Source organism: Lacerta agilis, chromosome 12, assembly GCF_009819535.1.
Source record: "Lacerta agilis isolate rLacAgi1 chromosome 12, rLacAgi1.pri, whole genome shotgun sequence".
NCBI classification, from domain to species: domain Eukaryota; kingdom Metazoa; phylum Chordata; class Lepidosauria; order Squamata; family Lacertidae; genus Lacerta; species Lacerta agilis.
Window position 1 is genome coordinate 25628917 of NC_046323.1, and position 18219 is coordinate 25647135.

At 42.0% G+C, this 18219-nt stretch overlaps 1 protein-coding gene across 1 annotated transcript; it reads left to right on the forward strand.

Annotated features, from left to right (window-relative positions):
* Positions 1–49: 49 nt before the first annotated feature.
* ANKMY2 (ankyrin repeat and MYND domain containing 2) lies at positions 50–17224 on the forward strand. Its single transcript, XM_033165549.1, has 10 exons — positions 50–148; positions 2935–2999; positions 7123–7261; positions 8881–8979; positions 10455–10615; positions 11819–12033; positions 13860–13995; positions 14777–14905; positions 15211–15352; positions 16550–17224. The coding sequence occupies exons 1-10, from the start codon at positions 82–84 to the stop codon at positions 16771–16773; spliced, it is 1377 nt and encodes a 458-aa protein (XP_033021440.1). The 5' UTR covers positions 50–81; the 3' UTR covers positions 16774–17224.
* Positions 17225–18219: the final 995 nt, after the last annotated feature.

Consider the following 18219-nt stretch of genomic DNA (forward strand, 5'->3'; position numbering starts at 1 on the left):
CCTCAGGAGGAGGAGGAGGGCGGCGAAGGTGCTTGCGTGTGGCTGAGAGAGAGAGGAAGAAATAAAGCAGCCAGCAAAGCTATGGCGTCTTTGAAGAGAGGGGACTTGAGCGAGGAGGAAAAGGAGTTGCTGGGAGTGATTGGGAAAGGTAAGGCGGGCAAGGGAAGTCTGGCTGCAGGCCAAGCCGAGAGGCGGAGTGACGCGTGTCGGCTGCCTTTTGCCCGCCGCTCTGATTCTATGCGATGGGGCCTTGCGCGTCCGGCCCGCGCTAATGCGGTTGCTTCTGGAGGGGGGCTTTTTCCCTAGGTTTTTGCTTCCTTGCCTTCTCTCGTGTGCTTTGACTGGCCGCTGCTCCCTGTGACTGTTGCACGACGGCTGCTTTTTATCAGGTCGTGCATATTTTCATGCAAAATAAGCAATAATAATAATAATCTCTTCCGAAGACTTGTAATGAGAAATTTTCTATCTTTCTATATTTATTTAAATTTTTGAGTCATTCTGTAATGAGTGTAATTAGAATTGGAAAACATATAAATGGCACTGATATCAAGGTTAATTTTGAAAGCCAGGAGGTGGGAGAGAAGGAAGTCGATAGGCTCTAAGAGCCAGGGCGGTATAGTGGATAATGATGATGCTAATGTTGTATAATATTAAATGGGAAATTATATATAAAATTTATTTATACCCCGCCTATCTGGCTGGGTTTCCCCAGCCACTCTGGGCGGCTCCCGACAGAACATTAAAAACACGATAAAAGATCAAACATTAAAAACTTCCCTAAACTGGCCTGCAGTAATGAGACAAGGGACTGTGTTTCTTTTTATCCCATTTACCCCTTCTTCCGAGGAGTTCATATGATTCAACATTATTTTCACAACCAACCTTTAAGGGAGATGGACTGGGCTGAGTAAAATATTGGAGGGTCCAGGTAAGCCCCACATGATGAATCACAAAACATGGCATGCACACAACATTTGAATGGCAATGCCCATTGGGGGGGCAGCCTCCTCAAATATTTTATTGGGGAGGGGCAAAGGGACTTTGGCCCTTAAGAGTTGGCTCCTATGGACTGGGTCAAGGTCATCCAGTGAGTCTCATGTCTGAGTAAATATTTGAATGAGCGCTACCTACATACCACACATTTCTAGCACACACACCCCAATAATCTTGTGAACTGGAGTATATGGGTGTTGGGGATTATAACTTGGAGGGGAGTGCTTTAAATTCATGGTGTGTACTCAATAGTTGCATTCAAGGAAAGTCTCACTGTGGAGTGCAGAGAGGAGTAAGTAAGGCAGGCTGCAGTGACCAGTGTAAAAATCAACACTTCCGTCATACGATTCCAGAGGTCTAGCACACCTTGTCAGCGGCTGCTCCTAAGCAGCACTTTTGTTGCAGCAGCAGCAGGAGGACATGGAAAGTTATTTCCCTTCCTTTGCTGGAGTACATGCTTCTTCTGTAAAAGAGTGTTAACTGGCGGATGGAGGAAATATGCCTTTCAGATTTCCCCCTTATTTCAGAGTTGGTTATTTTGTTTACTAATGGGTGTGGTGTTGGCGCCAAAACTTCCCAAGTTGTTGGCAGGTGGTTGTTTCCTTTGGATGTGATCTTTGTATTGTGAAGATCACGTGACTTCAGTGTCCATTATCATCACTAACTTGGTGAGAGCCACCATTCATGCCAGCTGCAAGTTGCTGGTATTTGGGGATGGAGGTAGCCACACGATGCACACAAAACTGCATGTGCTAGATTTAGCTGAATGCTACTTTATTCGGTCATGGTGCTCTATCTATTCATGGAAATAATGCCTTGCCTTTTTGCAGTGCTTCTAAATGTCAGCTGCTGGGAATCACTAGCAGGGGAACAATGTTAATGTGTTATTTTCTGCGTACGGAAGTAGCTACTGAGATTCTTTACACATAGCGCTAGTCAAACTGTGGCTCAGCACGGAAAAGAGGGTTCCCAGAGCAGAGATTTCGGCCATTGCACTCTTACTAGCTGCAACCACGTTTTGTTTTTGGTTTCACAGCTCATGGTTTGTATGGAGTGGGACAAACCCATGGTTGGATGGCATGCTAAACTAAATCACTGCAGCAGCAGGACAAGAGGACAAGCAAAGTAGCACCACCACCTTTATTATTATTAATTTCCATTCCACCCTTCATCTGAGGCTCACAGGGCGGTTTACTGTAAACACATAAATGCCTAACATAGTAAACAAACAAAAACATCACACCCTAATAACCTCTCCAAGAACCCACACATTTACACTAAGCTAGGCATAGGCAAACTCTGCCCTCCAGATGTTTTGGGGCTACAATTCCCATCATCACTGACCACTGCTCCTGTTAGCTAGGGATCATGGGAGCTGTAGTCCCAAAACACCTGGAGGGTCCAAGTTTGCCTACATCTGCACTAAGCCATACTTTAGCATTGCATGTGAATAGAATAAATGTTAGTTTTTGAACTTGTTATTTGTTCGCTAAATTTCCACACCGCACTTCATCTGAGGATCACAGGGCAGTTTACAATATAAAAACACACAAAAAATCATAACGTGGCAACAAACAAAAACAATAACCCCCATTCTGAAAACAATTGTGACAAAAGTGTCGATTTGGGGGCAGTAAGCCATACAATGTTGTTACAATATGTGTGGTAGGGCGAATGTTTGCCAGAACGTGGCAGAATTTTATGATTCTATGATTCGGAGTGAGTTCAGGCTGAAATCCTCATTCAGCCCTGAGATTTACTGGATGGGCTTGAGTCAGTCATGATTCCTCAGCCTAGCCTGTCTCACAAGGGAGTAAGGGGAGGAAACGTCACCATGGCCTCACTGGAGGAAGCATAGGATACAAATGTAACTAATTAATAGATTCACTGTATTGATTTTCTGTTTAACGGTAGACTTCACAAACTCTTCCTCTCCCTTAGGAAGCCCCGAAGAAGCTGCACAACTGCTTGGCAGCAAGAATGTTCGTGTGAATTGTTTGGATGAGGTAAAAGACTTGACTCAAAATATGTGTCTAGATTGGGTAGAGTCAAATTAAAGAAACGTTGGGAATTCAAAGGCTGGCAGATTTCTGTAAGCAAAATAATACTTATCAAGGAAACCTGTTTAACTTACTGGAATCAGAAAGTATCAATTGAGTATATTGGAAAATGATTACGGTCAAGCAGTATTCCCTGCTAAAAATGAACTAGTGTAACATGCCTGAACAGAGGTATAATATGCTGGGTTTTTTTGGACCCGAAATATTCTCTTTGATTTTTCAAAGTACCGTTAAGCTAATGCTTTCTTAAAAATAAGAAATCCTCTATTTCTGATGGAAAAGCGACCTGAACTTTTGTTAATGTCAGATTTATTTATCATCTTCTGAGATTACATATTTGAAACCTCAACTTTCCCAAGGCCTTATGATTGATTGAAGAGTGAAAGCAACATATTACATAACTGAATATTTCACAAACACAGCGGGTTGTTTTAAAAAATGTAGTTGCAATTGGCTATTTCTGTTTGACTTTTATTGCAGGGGGGGTCAAAGGTGAGTCTCTCAAAAGTGTTACTATGGGAAAAAGCGTACAGTGTATTTTTAGATCAGCTTCCTCATGGGAATATGTACCATAACACGTTTTGTGCTTTGGCAACTAACTTCTCACAAACTGGCCAGAATCCATTGCTGAGTCAGTGGGTTAAGCCTGCCTCGTATCATGCTGGATTTTGACTGTTGTCCCTGTAGATATTTTATTTTATTTTATTTTTTGTGAAATTGTTCATCTTGGCAAGAGCTGTAGGATTTTCCTAGGAAAGTATTTCCCATACCATCCAGAAAACCTGCTTTATCAACACTTAATGCAGTACCTGGGGGGAAAGTACAGTGGTACCTTGGTTTACGAACTTAATCCGTTCTTAAACCAAAGCATTCTTAAACCAAGGCATGCTTTCCCATAGCAGCGGGGGACTCAATTTACAAATGGAACACACTCAACAGGAAGCGAAACATGTTCTGCTTCAAGGCAAAGTTCACAAACCAAAACACCTACTTCCGGGTTTGCAGCGTTCTTAATCCAAGTTGTTCATAAACTAAGCTGCTCTTAAACCAAGGTACTGCTGTATTCCGTTTCATAACCAGACAGGTTCCACAGTGAGTCCCTTGTAAAATATCCTTTCTCTAGTTTAGAAGGAAATACTCTACAAAGCTGCTGGTCTGTTTAATATGCAATGGGAAATGTTGCCCTGTCGGGAGTTGGGCACAGTTGCTGCATTTGACCCTTGTAACTTTGTCATGGGGCGGGGCATGTGGATCCATTCTGGACTCGGTATTGAATGTCCTTCAGATGTATCATTTTTATACAAAAAAGGACCACGTTTCTAAAGACATAAATGAGAAAAAATAAGAGCTGCTTTTTAATGCGTGGGGGAGAGCATTATTCAAGGAAGGCTTTTAAAACTTACATTTTTTTCTATTTATTGCCTTGCCTTAAGATAATTTTGGTGATCTCATTATATGCCTTGCATCTATTTGCTTGCAGTCACTCAATGCTTCATACTTTCCCTGCAGTTCTGTTGTCATCCTACCCCCGCCCCCACCCCCTTATATGTTGCTTTGTGAAGGCTTGGCCCCCAAAAAGCAACTATTAAATAACTGCAGTGAATGAATAGAGATGTTGAATGGATCCGGATTCATTTAGTTGTTTCCATATAAATCGATGGGATTTGTGACTAACTTGTCCCACTGTTTTCAATGGGATCTTGTAAACCCCATTTATCAGGCCCCTTCCTCCATCAACCACCACTGGGCAGGAGCCATTCCATCAGGGTCCAGCAGGGGGAGGGATGGGAAGGAGGCCACTCCCATCAGCTCTGCTGAGAGACCATTTGGTTCTCTCTGAACTGTTTCCATTCTAGGTGATCTTTATAAGAACTACTATTACTACTACTATGACACATTAAGAACTGTTGACCAAGTTGGCTTGTTCTCATCTTCTTTATCCCCTTTTCCTCTTTTGTGTCATGTCGTTTTCATAGAACTATAGAGTTGAAAGGGACCCCCAAGGGTCATCTAGTCCAACCCCCTGCAATGCAGGAATCTCAGCTAAAGCATCCATGACAAACAGCCATCCAACCTCTGCTTTAAAACCTCTGAGGAAGGAGAGTCCACAACTCAGGGAGCCTGTTCCACTGTCAAACAGCTCTTACGGTCAGAAAGATTCCCCCCCCCCCCGATATTTATTTGGAATCTCCTTTCTTATAACTTGAAGCCATTGGTTCGAATTCTGCCCTCTGTAGCAGGAGAAAACAAGCTTGTTCCCTCTTCCGTGTGACTTTTTATAGCAAGTCTGCTGACAGCGACGGTTTTATTCCTGTTCATCTGAATCCAGCTCACTATATTTACATAACATGAGGCACTCAATTTGTGGTTTCTTCATATTGATTGTCTACGTGTTGTTTGTATAGCATCGTATTCCATCTTCCAGTTACTTGGCTTTTTTCTCCACTTCTGAGATTATTTTTGAAATGTCTTCCAGAACTGCTGTATAATGTGTGAGTTGGCTCTCCTATATAGCTCTGAGGCCAGGTGGTGGTCTTTAAAAAAAAAAAATCCTCATTATCAATCCATAAGGAGCAGATTTAAGGCACTCTAGAGTTGGCTGCCTGTACAGGTGACCTGTACAAATACCTACCTCACTGCTCCTTAAGGCGCAAAATTTCACCCCACTACTTGAAATATATTTTCAGCATGCGGAAGACTCGCGTGCTGAATATAAGCATTTTAATCTCTTTAGAAAAGAACACAAAGCAAAGGGAGCTGCTGGAAATGAGAAACAATGGTAGCAGAGGTCCTAAATGCCATTGTGCATTTCTGGCTTAGCAAATGTATGATTCATAACAGAGAGTGTATGTGAACTGCTGCTTAAAATGACAGGTTTTTCACCAGTGCCTGCAGCTAAAGAAACTACCCAAAGCTGGTAATGATCCATCTCTCCCACATGGCTTCCCAAATATAAAACTTGCCTATTATATAAATTGCCATACTGCAAACTCTGAGGAGATTAACAGCTGCAAGCAGGGAGACCTGCAAAGAGAATTGTGTGGTTTCCTACCAAATTAGACATGTTGTTAATTGTGTGAAAGCAACTGATGTGCACTTTAAAAAAACCAACAACAAATCTTACTAATACTTTCATTAATACTTCAGTTTATTATTAGAATAGTTCCCTAGGAATTAAAAACTTAAACACTTCAGTGTTCATTCTAACCTCCACCCTTTGAAAAATCTAAAGAAAAAAATATTATTGATGCTTTGCAACATAATTGCTCTTATACGCTGATATACCAAGGCATACTAGCTACTCCAAAAGCATAAACTGAAAAGCTTTTCATAAATATAGTCATTAGTATAATTTTTATAAGTACTGATAGCTGTGGGGGGTGGGGAAGACTTGCAGTTGCCCACACATAAGGCATGCAATCATAGCTGAAGTTTCCCTCTCATTAGTAGCTTACATTGAAGCTGAATGTGTAAAAAGGTAAAGGGAACCCTGACCATTAGGTCCAGTTGTGGACAATTCTGGGGTTGCAGCGTTCATCTCGCTTTATTGGCAGAGGGAGCTGGCGTACAGCTTCCGGGTCATGTGGCCAGCATGACTAAGCCACTTCTGGCAAACCACAGCAGCGCATGGAAACGCCGTTTACCTTCCTGCCGGAGCGGTACCTATTTATCTACTTGCACTTTGATGTGCTTTCGAATTGCTAGGTTGGCAGGAGCAGGGACTGAGCAACGGGAGCTCACCCCATCACGGGGATTTGAACCGCTGACCTTCTGATCGGCAAGCCCTAGGCTCTGTGGTTTTTAGACCACAGCGCCACCCATGTCCCATGTGTACAAAGGTATCCCCTGCTAAATTGGGGTGGAAGGGTAGTTGGTTTTCTAAAAGCTGGATTTTGTTGAAAGAATATAGTTAAATAGTATTCAAATGTAGCAAACTGAACATCAAAAAGGCTATATTTGGAGTGCTTTCTTTTCATTTTAGAAGCGTAGCTTGCTTGTATTCAAATACTACTGGAGAAGAACGAACAGATATATTTAAAGCGCCTGCATTTATTTCTTCTTTCCTTAGCATGGCATGACTCCTCTGATGCATGCTGCATACAAAGGGAAAGTTGAGGTCTGCAAACTGTTGTTGCGGCATGGGGCTGATGTTAACTGCAACGAACATGAACACGGATATACGGCTCTGATGTTTGCTGGGCTCTCAGGTACCTATGAGGTTCCCCCCGTTCAGTTAATTACACCTGCTTCTTGGTACAGATAAGGAATCCTTCGTGTCTTTGCGTAGGCAGAATTTTTATCTTTTGTTAAAGGATGGTGTGTTAGAGGTAAGGTCTACCTCTACTTTATAGGCAAGATTGCTATTCTTTTCTTAACCAAATACTGTTTTTATTGTAAGCCACTGATAGCAGCCTTCTGCTGGAAAATTGGGATAGAATTAATAGCTAATCAGACAACTCTGAAGACCCAGTTTTGCTCTTGGATATCTATTTCACCCTCTGGACCTCTCATGGAGGAGGCACTTGAAGAAGAGCCTCAGATGATGATTGCAGGGTCCAGGTCAGTTCATATGGGGAGAGGCAGTCCTTGAGCCATTTAAGGTGTTGTAGGTATAGCAGAGTACAGTATTTATATTGTGTGTGCATAGCAATTGTCAGGGTTTTTAAAGCAATAAATAAAATTAAACATCAGCCGTCCAGATGTTGCTCCAAATGGAATAACATTTCCCCCCCAAAAATATGGTTTGGATTTCAGGGTCTGTTAAATCTCTCTCTCTCTCTCTCTAGCAAAAGGTAGATGCATGAATAGTAAACAATATCTGTGAATGCATATATCAGATTGTGGGTGTAAGAGGCCTCCCTCCTCTGAGGGGAAAGAGCCGATGAAAGCGCTGAAGGAATAAGAACGTGAGAGGAAATGTCAATAGGAATTATTAAAATAACATGAGGGGAGGGGAGAAAGGAAGGAAGGAGATAAGAGAGGAAAGTTGTTATGGAAGGAAGAAGTGAATGTGAAAGGATCATGGAGGAGAGGAGGAAAGAAACTGGCGGTTTTCTCTTGGGGTGCGGAATACGGTAAAAGAAATTACAGGATATGTGTGTAAAAAAAAAAAAGTTTGAGAGACATCATTGGGTGGAAAGGGGAAATATAAAATAATGTGCTCTTCACCTAGAGCCTCTGGGTTAGAAAATTCTGCCTAAAATCAGGAGGCCGTGTCATAATACTTTCAGAGCACATGTCTGAACTTAGCTCACAGAAAGCTAAGCCATGGAATTCCTTGCTGCAAAAAAATTAGCAATTTCCAAAAATGGATTAGATGACAGAAGAAAGTGATGCCGCTGGGGAAGGCTGGTGGAGCCGTCAGGCCTTGGTGCAGAATCTATTCATACTGGCAAGACAGAGGGCGGGGTGAAACCTAGAGAAAGCAAATGGGCATCTCCATTTCCAGTTACTGGGTATGAGTAAGGACTGTAGCTCTGTGGAAAAGCACCTCCTTCGCTTGCAGAAAGACACAGGCTCAATCCGTAGTGTCTCCAGATAGGGCTGAGAAAGACCTGCGTCTGAAAACTTGGAAGAGCTGCTGCCAGTCAGTGTAGACAGTATTCATCTCAGCCAGATGAAGCACTTGCCTGACTCGGTATAAAGCAGCTCCCCATTTTCTAAATGTTTAGTAGCAGCAGCAGCAGCCTCCTTAAGCTGCAGATTTACGAGGAATGAAATGTTTTAATGTCTTGTAGGGAGGCGACCCACCAAAAAAAACTTATGTGGCTGAAACTTTTCTACATTATGAAAAATTTAAATGAAAGCTGTTCTCTTCTGTGTTTAGGTAACAAGGAAATTACGTGGATGATGTTGGAGGCTGGAGCAGACACAGATGCCGTGAACTCAGTGGGAAGGACAGCAGCACAGATGGCTGCCTTTGTGGGTAAATGGAGCGGCCATGTTGAATTACCCTTCATGAAGTCCAGGGCGGGAAACTTGTGACCTTCCAACTGTTGCTAGACTTTGACTCCATAATCCCTGACTATTGGCTGTGCTGCCTGGGGCAGATGGAAGATACAGCCCCACAACAAGTGGAATGCTGCAGGTTCTCCACCCCTGCATTAAGGCTCTGAGAAGATGGAAATTGATTTGATTTAATGTTCATTGGCAAGGGGATGTTCAGTACCAGTTTCTTAACTAACTCAAGGGGAAGAATTTTTAAAAATATATTCATTGGGTGGTTGCTCCTTTTCTCGAATTGCTCTGTAACATTAGTTGGAAGCAGAAGGGGGGGATGTTGAATTCGTAATCTGTAAAGAAATCTGCTCTATTTCGAACTCAACCTGATTTTCGGTAAAAATCTGAATCCAGCTCAAAAATGGGTTTAGCTCCATTTGTGGCCAGCTTCTGTCATTCCCCTTGCTCACTTCCCCCTTTCTTTGAGAAGGAAGATTTTAACTAGCAGCAGGGAGGAGTTTGCTAGATAAGAGTAGAGCTGACAACTGTATATAAATATATATTTACATAAATAAATGGTGGTGCTCTTTGAGCTGTATTTCCTTTTAAAGATAGACTATGAAGAAGAAAAATATATTTTTGTTTGTTTTTCCTGGCGAAGGGGTTGGAAGGACTGGTGAGGAGAGACCGTTCACCCGATAGTTTTTTTTAAAAGTGTTCTAAAGTCAAGTCTTTTGATGATTACACACACAAAAAACCAGACACAAAGAGGATTGTGAGACAAGGAGGCTAGTGCATCTAGTCAAAAGACCTACCACTTTATTGCAGGAATCTGCTTACAACTTGAGGAAAATTACACCCACATATCACATCCCCTACATCTGAACAGTCAGTACTGTACTTAGTCAGAGATTCAGTCACTGTAATTGCCAGTCTGCATTGGAAACTTTGCAGTCATTGTTTCTAAAATTAAAAAAGCACACACCTATTAACGAGGCGTAATCACTAAGCATTCTACCGCTGGCTGAAAGGTGAGCCAGCATCAATCATGCAATCTCATATGAGCTGTTTTGAAATGTAATGTAATGTCATATCTTCCAAAAGAATTTAATTTTTGACTGGTTAGCAGCACCATTTTTAGATTTAGTTTGTGCAGTGAACTAAAACAAACTTATAAAAGTGGGAATAACTTTAGAACTGTTTCATAATGTGTCTTAAAAGCTGCTTTGCTCATCAGATCCTAAGTTCTCTGAATAGGTGAGTTAGTTTAGTTCTGTAAACTTCATATTACATATAAGCATTGAGCCTTGAAAAATTGCCTCTTTGTGAAGGTACATCCATTTAGTTCTTCAGTGGTTTATTAGTACTTCCTCTAAATGGTGAACAACCTCTGTGATTTGTGCTTCATGTGTGAAATAATTGTTCTTCATCTTCATAAAACATGCACCCTTCTCTTTTTAGGTCAACATGACTGTGTCACTGTTATCAACAACTTCTTTCCTCGAGAAAGGTTAGATTACTATACAAAACCACAAGGACTTGACAAAGAACCCAAACTGCCAGTCAAGTTAGCTGGACCTCTGCATAAGATCATTACAACTACCAATTTGCATCCTGTTAAGGTAGAGTGTTCATATTTTGGCTTATCCTTCAGGCATACTTGTCAAATAACTTACAAACTTGCTCAGGTCGGCCTTCTAAGAAAAAAATATTTGGCCTATGGAGTTGGGTGGCAAAATTTGGCCAGCAACTAATTTATGATTCTCAGCTTGTTCTTCATATTCCATAGTCCTGGCCTGCTCATAGGGGCTATAGTACCTCATTCTCAAATGGATAGATATTTATTGTAAAATAGATATTTATTTAAAATAGTCCCCAACATGAAACGCTCAAAGATTAGCCCACTGATGATCATTGTACCCCATTGTACTGAAGGATATACACCTTAAGACTAGCATAGTAGTGTTCAACTTTTTGAGATCCAGGACCCACTTTTAACCCAAACAGACATCCGGGAGCCCATTTCTTAATCATATATTTGTACAATGGTAATGCTGCTGTTAATGGCCCACCCTAGATTAGCTCACAACCTAGTAGTGTGTCTCAACACACCAGTTAAAGACCAGTGATTTAGCAGAAGCAAGACAGCATCTCATAAGGACTTGCAAGGAAAATAAGAGCTGAAATCTGCTTGTGTGACACTCATCTCTCTTATCAGTTTCTGTGAAACCCTGTAGTTTCAGAAAGGGCCCTGACGCTTGTAGCTAGAAGCCACAAGTGAGACCTGCAAACAAAAAATTGCTGTGTGAATTGCTCCATTCCATTCCCTGTCTGTAACAGTTGTTGGCATTCCAAGGCCCACTTGGCTTGCTTGGTCCTTGTTGGGTTGTTTTGTGGGTTCCTGTGGGTTTTGTGGCTTAGGGGATTTTTTGTACTTCTGCGAAACTTGGGGGTTCCCCACAAGTCTGCTGATACTTCCCTCTTGTACATAGGCATTTTGGCTACATAAGCAATGTCACTTAACACCCTGAACCTTGGAAATAGAGAGGATTATGATGTTCAGTTGCTTGATCAAAGATGCATTCATTTTGTATAACTATCACTTCCTGTAATCAGTATTGCGTGCATTGTGGACACTAAAATGGGTCAGTCATATTCCAAATGTGATCCACCTATTGCCTGGCAAGTTTCTTAGGCAATATAGCTTATTTAAGAAGATAAAAGAGCATGAAGTCCTGTTAATGTGAGCACTTAGAAATCACCTATTGATTCTGTTTTAAATCATCTATCCAGGAAAGATAACTCTTGTTAATCTTTTCCTATAGATCGTGTTGCTAGTGAAAGAAAACCCTCTCCTAGCAGAAGTTGAAGCAATGCAGAAATGCTACAGAGTGCTGGATCTGATTTGCGAGAAGTGTATGAAGCAGAGAGAGATGAATGAAGTACTAGCAATAAAAATGCACTACATTAGCTGTATTTTCCAGAAATGCATCCTCTTCCTTAAGGAGCGAGAGGATAAATTGGATGGATTAATCAAAAGGTATGATCCCCACCATGAATGACATTTAATGCACCCAGAAAAGTATTTGTGTTCATTTCTATCCAAGTAAAGACAAACTGCTTACCTTGAATGGTAAAATGAATGGTTTGCTGCTCAGTTTCCTTCAAATCCCCATGCTATCTACAGCTAGATGAATATTCTCCATAGTTATCTACAGGTTAAGCCGTTAGTTTGAGGAAAGAGACAAAAAAATGCATCTTTTGAGATGCACACACAACCCCCTTCATTCATATATATATATATATATATATCCTACCCATGAGGAAGGTATTCTGCTCATCATTTCCTTCATCCTAGCCTCTCTTCTTGATCCTCTTTCCCAAGGCTCTTCTGTGTCTCTTTTATGCTAGACCAAGATTATTTTTGAATATTTGCTGCAGCCTTTTAATCTGCTAACGTGTTTAAAGATCTGAGGATGCTGCTGATTCTTTTTAGGCTGTTCTGCTGTAACAGCAGTAATTCATTTTTAAAAAAAAATTATTGCAGTAATTCACACTGATGGACAAGATAATTAAGTAAAAGGTGCTATGACCTTGTTCACATGGCACAACAAGCCAAGCAAGCTTTGGCTATAGCTTGTGGTTAGTGAGGACACAGTGTAACCATGAGCTCGGGTCTGGACGATACGCTAAGCCAGAGCTTGGTTTAGATCCGTGCAATGTTGTGGGAGCAAAAAGGACTTGGGAGGAGTAAAGTGGCGACAGTGTCCTCTCAAGGTACCCACATGTCTGTTGGGAATCTTAGGTGAGATACCCTGCAGTGGAAGTTGTTCTCAGTACCAGTCATTACATGGTAGGAGCTTAAGATCCAGTTAGTTTATTGTTGCAGAAGATAAGGCTTAGTAAAACAGTTCTGGGCATAGATATAAACAGCAGTAGGCTTTTGCAGACGCTGGTACATGCAAGGAAAAAGTATCTCTGTTGCTCCAAATAAACCAGCAATTCAAGACATGACACTGGATAAGTAATACCAACATACTGACACACTGCTGAGCTGACATGCATTAATCACAGATATGGTTGAGGCACTGGGGAGTTACCATAGCAGCTGGCTTGGCTGCCTTGCACCTGCGATTACCTCACCCATGGGGTGATTTATGCTCATGCCCAGTTACGCCAATCATGTTCCTATGTTCCCAATAGCCCATAGTTTAGCTTACCATGTTGCATGAATCAGGTCTATGTTTTAGTTGCCCTCATCATTTGTTGTAGGGCAAGAGTATCTTTAGCTGCAGAAATGTTATTGTGAAATCTCAGAGATGAATGATATAGATACGTATTTTAAGTGTGGCACACAGAAAGCTCGTGCATTAGCATCTTTCTCTGTTAAGCTGTGGGTATGTAGTTTGAATATTAAAATCTTGGCCTGTGTACGGTGCTGTAAATAACAATAAAACAATGAACAGGGGGGTGGTACAATGACCACTGCAATCAACACTATCAACACCAGTGGTTTGAGCACTGAACCACTGTTATATGACAAGTGGACTCTTTATTGCTGCATTTGCAATTGTTCAAGATAAAATCTATTTTGGAAAAAGAAGAAATGAGCACTGAACCACTGATATATTACACTGATTTATTTACTGTGTTTGCTATTGTTTAAGATAAAACGTATTTGGGAAAGAAACTACTTTTGCCATTTTTTTGGATGTTTATTGTTTGTTTACAGAGAGTTGCCTTGGTGGTATTATCTTGTGTTGATTGCACCGTAAGGCAAGCACGACAACTACAAATAAAGCTAAGTGATTGTCCAATAGGATTGCCATGAGTTTTTTAATTCATCTTTTGCTTTAATCTCTCCAGCCTGTTAAAAGGCAGAGATGCAGATGGTTTTCCAGTATTTCAAGAGAAGCTCATCCGAGAATGCATTCGAAAATTTCCTTACTGTGAAGCAACCTTGCTCCAGCAGCTTGTGAGAAGCATTGCCCCAGTTGAAATTGTGAGTGTCTCTAGTTTAATAGCTTCTCTTTCTTTGGCAGAACATTTGAAACCCCCAAGATGCAGCTTAATGGGTACACTTGATATTTTCAGTTATTCTGAAGAACTGTATTTCATACAGAGGGTGGAAGGTCTTTTTTTAATGAGTTTCCTTTATATTCTGATAGTGTCTATGAATTCCCCAATCCAGGAGCTAGAGTTCCTTCTTAGCTTTATAGGAGAGGAAAGGAGGGGGTGTCATGTGCAGCTGAGGATATAGGCAGAAACATAATCTTTCCTTTTCCAAAACCCTGACCGGGGTATGGGGGAATTTACTTCTTCTGCCACACTGAGCTTCAGAGGCCACAGAAGCAGCATAAGAAACAATGTGCCTTTGTCTACTCTAAAGTCTAGCGTAATAGGAATCCCCTCTTCCTTCTTCCCTTCTCAAAACACTACGCATGCCAGGAAACTCAGACATAAGTGGCAACAAGCCAAAGCTTATGCATCCCTGAATTGATTTTCATTCCCATTTTGCAAATAATCTCAATGATGTCACCACCTTACGTTGGAACGGTCAGCAAAGTTAAATCTTGGGAGAGTGGAAAAATAATTTCCCTGCTTCCCTCCATATGCCAGGCTAAGGTCTTGCATTTAAGAGCAGTGCATAAGTACTAAAGTGTACATTGAAAATATGCAGATTTTTTTCTATATCTGCATTAGTGCTGTAGCTGCAGGCTTCTCATTGGCTGGGGGGGTGTATGTTTGCAATGACTTGAACAGTCTTTATCCTTTCCCCCCAGGGCTCTGATCCTACAGCTTTCTCTGTACTGACACAAGCAGTTACTGGCCAAGTGGGCTTTGTGGATGCTGAGTTTTGTACAACATGTGGGGGGAAAGGTGCAGCCAAAAGATGTTCCGTATGCAAAATGGTAAGAACCTGCAGGTAAATACTACTGACTGAGATTCCAGCAAGAGATTTCAACTGTTCCTGTATCCGGAGACTGTTCCTTTATAGGAGCAGCATAGATGTTACAGGTGCTAGATCTTGGATCTCCTAAAGTGAAAGTGAGGAAATAGCTGTTCCTGGTTTCACACGTCAACAGAAACAAACTATTTGTTGTTGTTAAAATAAGCCAGCTGTTGCAAGGTTTAGATTTCCAGTTTTCCATATAGAAATGAATGGGTGCCTTATACAGCCTGGCTGATTCGAATGCATGGCTTGTTTCATTCGCAGGTGATCTACTGTGACCAAAACTGCCAGAAAATGCACTGGTTCACACACAAGAAAGTGTGCAAGACATTAAAGGAAGCCCACGAGAAGCAGGAGTTGGAAGCTGCCAAAGCAAAGAAACAGCAAGAAGCAAAGCAAAAGAGAGGTTGGCACACACCATTGTCATTGCAACAGCTTTCATGTTTGTGGCCAGATTAGAGCAGAGAGGTTTTCAAAGCAATGCTAGTAATCATGCAACATCTGACTACTCAGTGTTTTCTTAAACAACGGGTGGGGGGGAACAGTGGCAATCCAGATGTTGGGCTTGCAACACTTAACAGATTATTTCGTTTGTCAAGCAGGTTATGAATTTTCTAAACAAAAACAAAGCATTGGCCGTGTTGGCTTTGGTTAAGGATAAATGAGGTTCATTCCTCTTCCCCTAGATCTGTTAGGATTGCACTGTCAGTAAGGAACCCCCAATAACATCTGTATAGAAGTACATCCTACATCAGGGGTTGACAAACTACGGGCCAGATCTGGCCCAATTGCCCTCAGTATCCGGTCTGCGGATGTTCCGTGGATTGGTGATTCTGTTATTCCCCCCCCCCCCCGTTTATTTTTTCAGGGGCGCCATTTTTTTGGTGCCATTTCCCCCCTCCCTCTCACAGGGCACCTCCTCCCTCCCTCCTCCTGGCTTCTCCCCGCCATTCTCGCCCTGCATAGTGGAGGAAGGGAGCTGGCTGAGCGCCACTTTGGGCAGCACCTCTCCGGAGCCAGCCAGCCCTTTCGGGCCACTCGTCCCTCCGCCGCCGCCAGCCTCTGCCGCTTGCAAGGGCAGGCACAGGAGCCGATGGCAGCAGCATAGGTAGGCAGGGGGAGGGGAGAGAGAGGGGGACAGAGAGAAGCCCCCTCCACTACAAGGTCTGGGGGCGGTGAACTGGCACCCTCCAAAAAAGGTTGCTGACCCTGTCCTACAGAGTTACGTGGGGATTTCTCCCTACTAAATTGAGTTAGGATTGCAGCCATAGAAATGCACATCACATGCACTCCCTCTTCTCATGGATTAGCAGCCACCCGCCCTCTAAACCCAACGTACTGTTTTGGAACAGTTGAGTTTGCCTGTGCTCTATAACAAGTAGCTGCTATCTGAAGCCGCCCATGGAATCACAGTTTGGTTAATTTTGTTCTCTGAGCCATTTTAACTTCTATTCCTGGTTTGATTAGTTACTACAAAATAGCTTCTAATACTAGCATTAGTTTCTGGGATGAAGGAGTCGGTGTTGCTTGTGGGAGCATTTATTTATTTATTTGCTGCACATTGCAATATATGTATTTCTCACGCCGTGTGTTTCTCCTCTAGAGGCAACACGTGCAGCTGAATCTGCTTTAACAAGTGAAGAGCAGTTGGCCTCTGAACCAGGAGACAATAAAGAAGAGGAACTAAAATGCGTGGGAGACAGAACTGAGGAGATGGTCCCCAAGAAGGAGGTGCCTGCACCATCCCCTCAGGATGACAAGGCCCTTGAAGGAGAGACTAGTCTAGCAGACATCACCGTTGAAAAAGCTCATGAGTCTGAGGAGTAACAAAACCTGGAGAGCTCAAGGCTTTATGGAGGATGTCCTCTAGACCACAACATCGGGATATGCAGGTCAATGGAATGCGGTTATAATGCTCACTCTTGACATATGCTGTGATCCAGCATGTGTCAACTTATTTGTCCTGTGTAACTACATCCCATCATCCTAGACTGTGATGACAAGAGCTGAACCATCTGATCAAAACTGTAAGAGCATACCCATCTGCCTTCATACCTGCACAAAGCGTAGAAGACTTAAAAGGTGTCTTGAGAAGAGGGCCATTTGTTAGTGAAATCTTAAAAATATCTTAAGACCTCAGTGCAATAAAGCGCTTGGTCATGATACTGTTAGATCATAAGGGATGCAACCATCTAAAAGTTGAGTTTTTCTGGCTACAGATTTTGAAAGCCAGTACAGCTACCAGTCTGTTTTCATTAAACAAAATCCTGCTCATCTATGTTGGCTTAACTTCCTTGAAGTTTCTCTTTCCACTTAAGTGGCTCAATGATTAAGAACACATCATAGCTTAAAAATATTAGTGTTCCCCAGGAAAAGAGGCTCATGGTGGCATTTTGCTACACTTTTATAAGATACATCATGATTTTGTTCGTACTTAGCATCACTAATCTTTAAGTACTAATAGATAGAGCATGAAAGGTCTGCTCCAGTTGGATTGGGAGTGTCTGCAAATGTAAGGAGGAAGGGTTGTTGACCTGGGTCCAGTTACTCCAAATACTTGCAAGCTTTAGTAGCGGAAACACTGGATCACATACAGAGGTGTTGCAACCAAGTGTCCATTTCCTACTAGAGAAGCAGGATGAAATTACACAGGGTGAGTTGTGTAAAGGATTAGAATTTAGAACAACAACAACAACAATGTATTATTTATACCCCGCCCATCTAACTGGGTTGCCCCAGCCACTCTAGGCAGCTTCCAACAACTTATAAAACCACAGTAAAACATCAAACATTAAAAACATCCGTATACAGAGCTGCTGCATATCTGATCTTCTAAAAGTCAGGTACTTGTTTGTGTCCTTTACATCTGATGGATGTCAAGGAAATCTTAGGCAGTGTATAGAATTTGTATATTCATAACTGTCAGTAAAGTTGGCCTATTCAATGGCTCTAATCTTAAGACTAGGGCTCAACTAATTGTCAAACCTATAGCTGAACTGCAACGTTTGAACCTGCAAATGGAAGTGCATATGGCTGAATTCTCTTCCATACTGCCCTCTAGCTAGAAAACTAGCAAGTTCTACCTTCGTTTCCACCCACCCACTCACCCATCCATTACATGCTACATGCTACTTTCTTCTTTGAGGAGCATTCAATCTGTCAGCCCAAATGCACAGCAGCATGCCTTTGGGCTATTTGGAGATAAGGGTGTGCTATATTACCCTCTGAATTTACAGGGAAAGGATGAATAAATTCTCCCCCAAAAGGCATTAA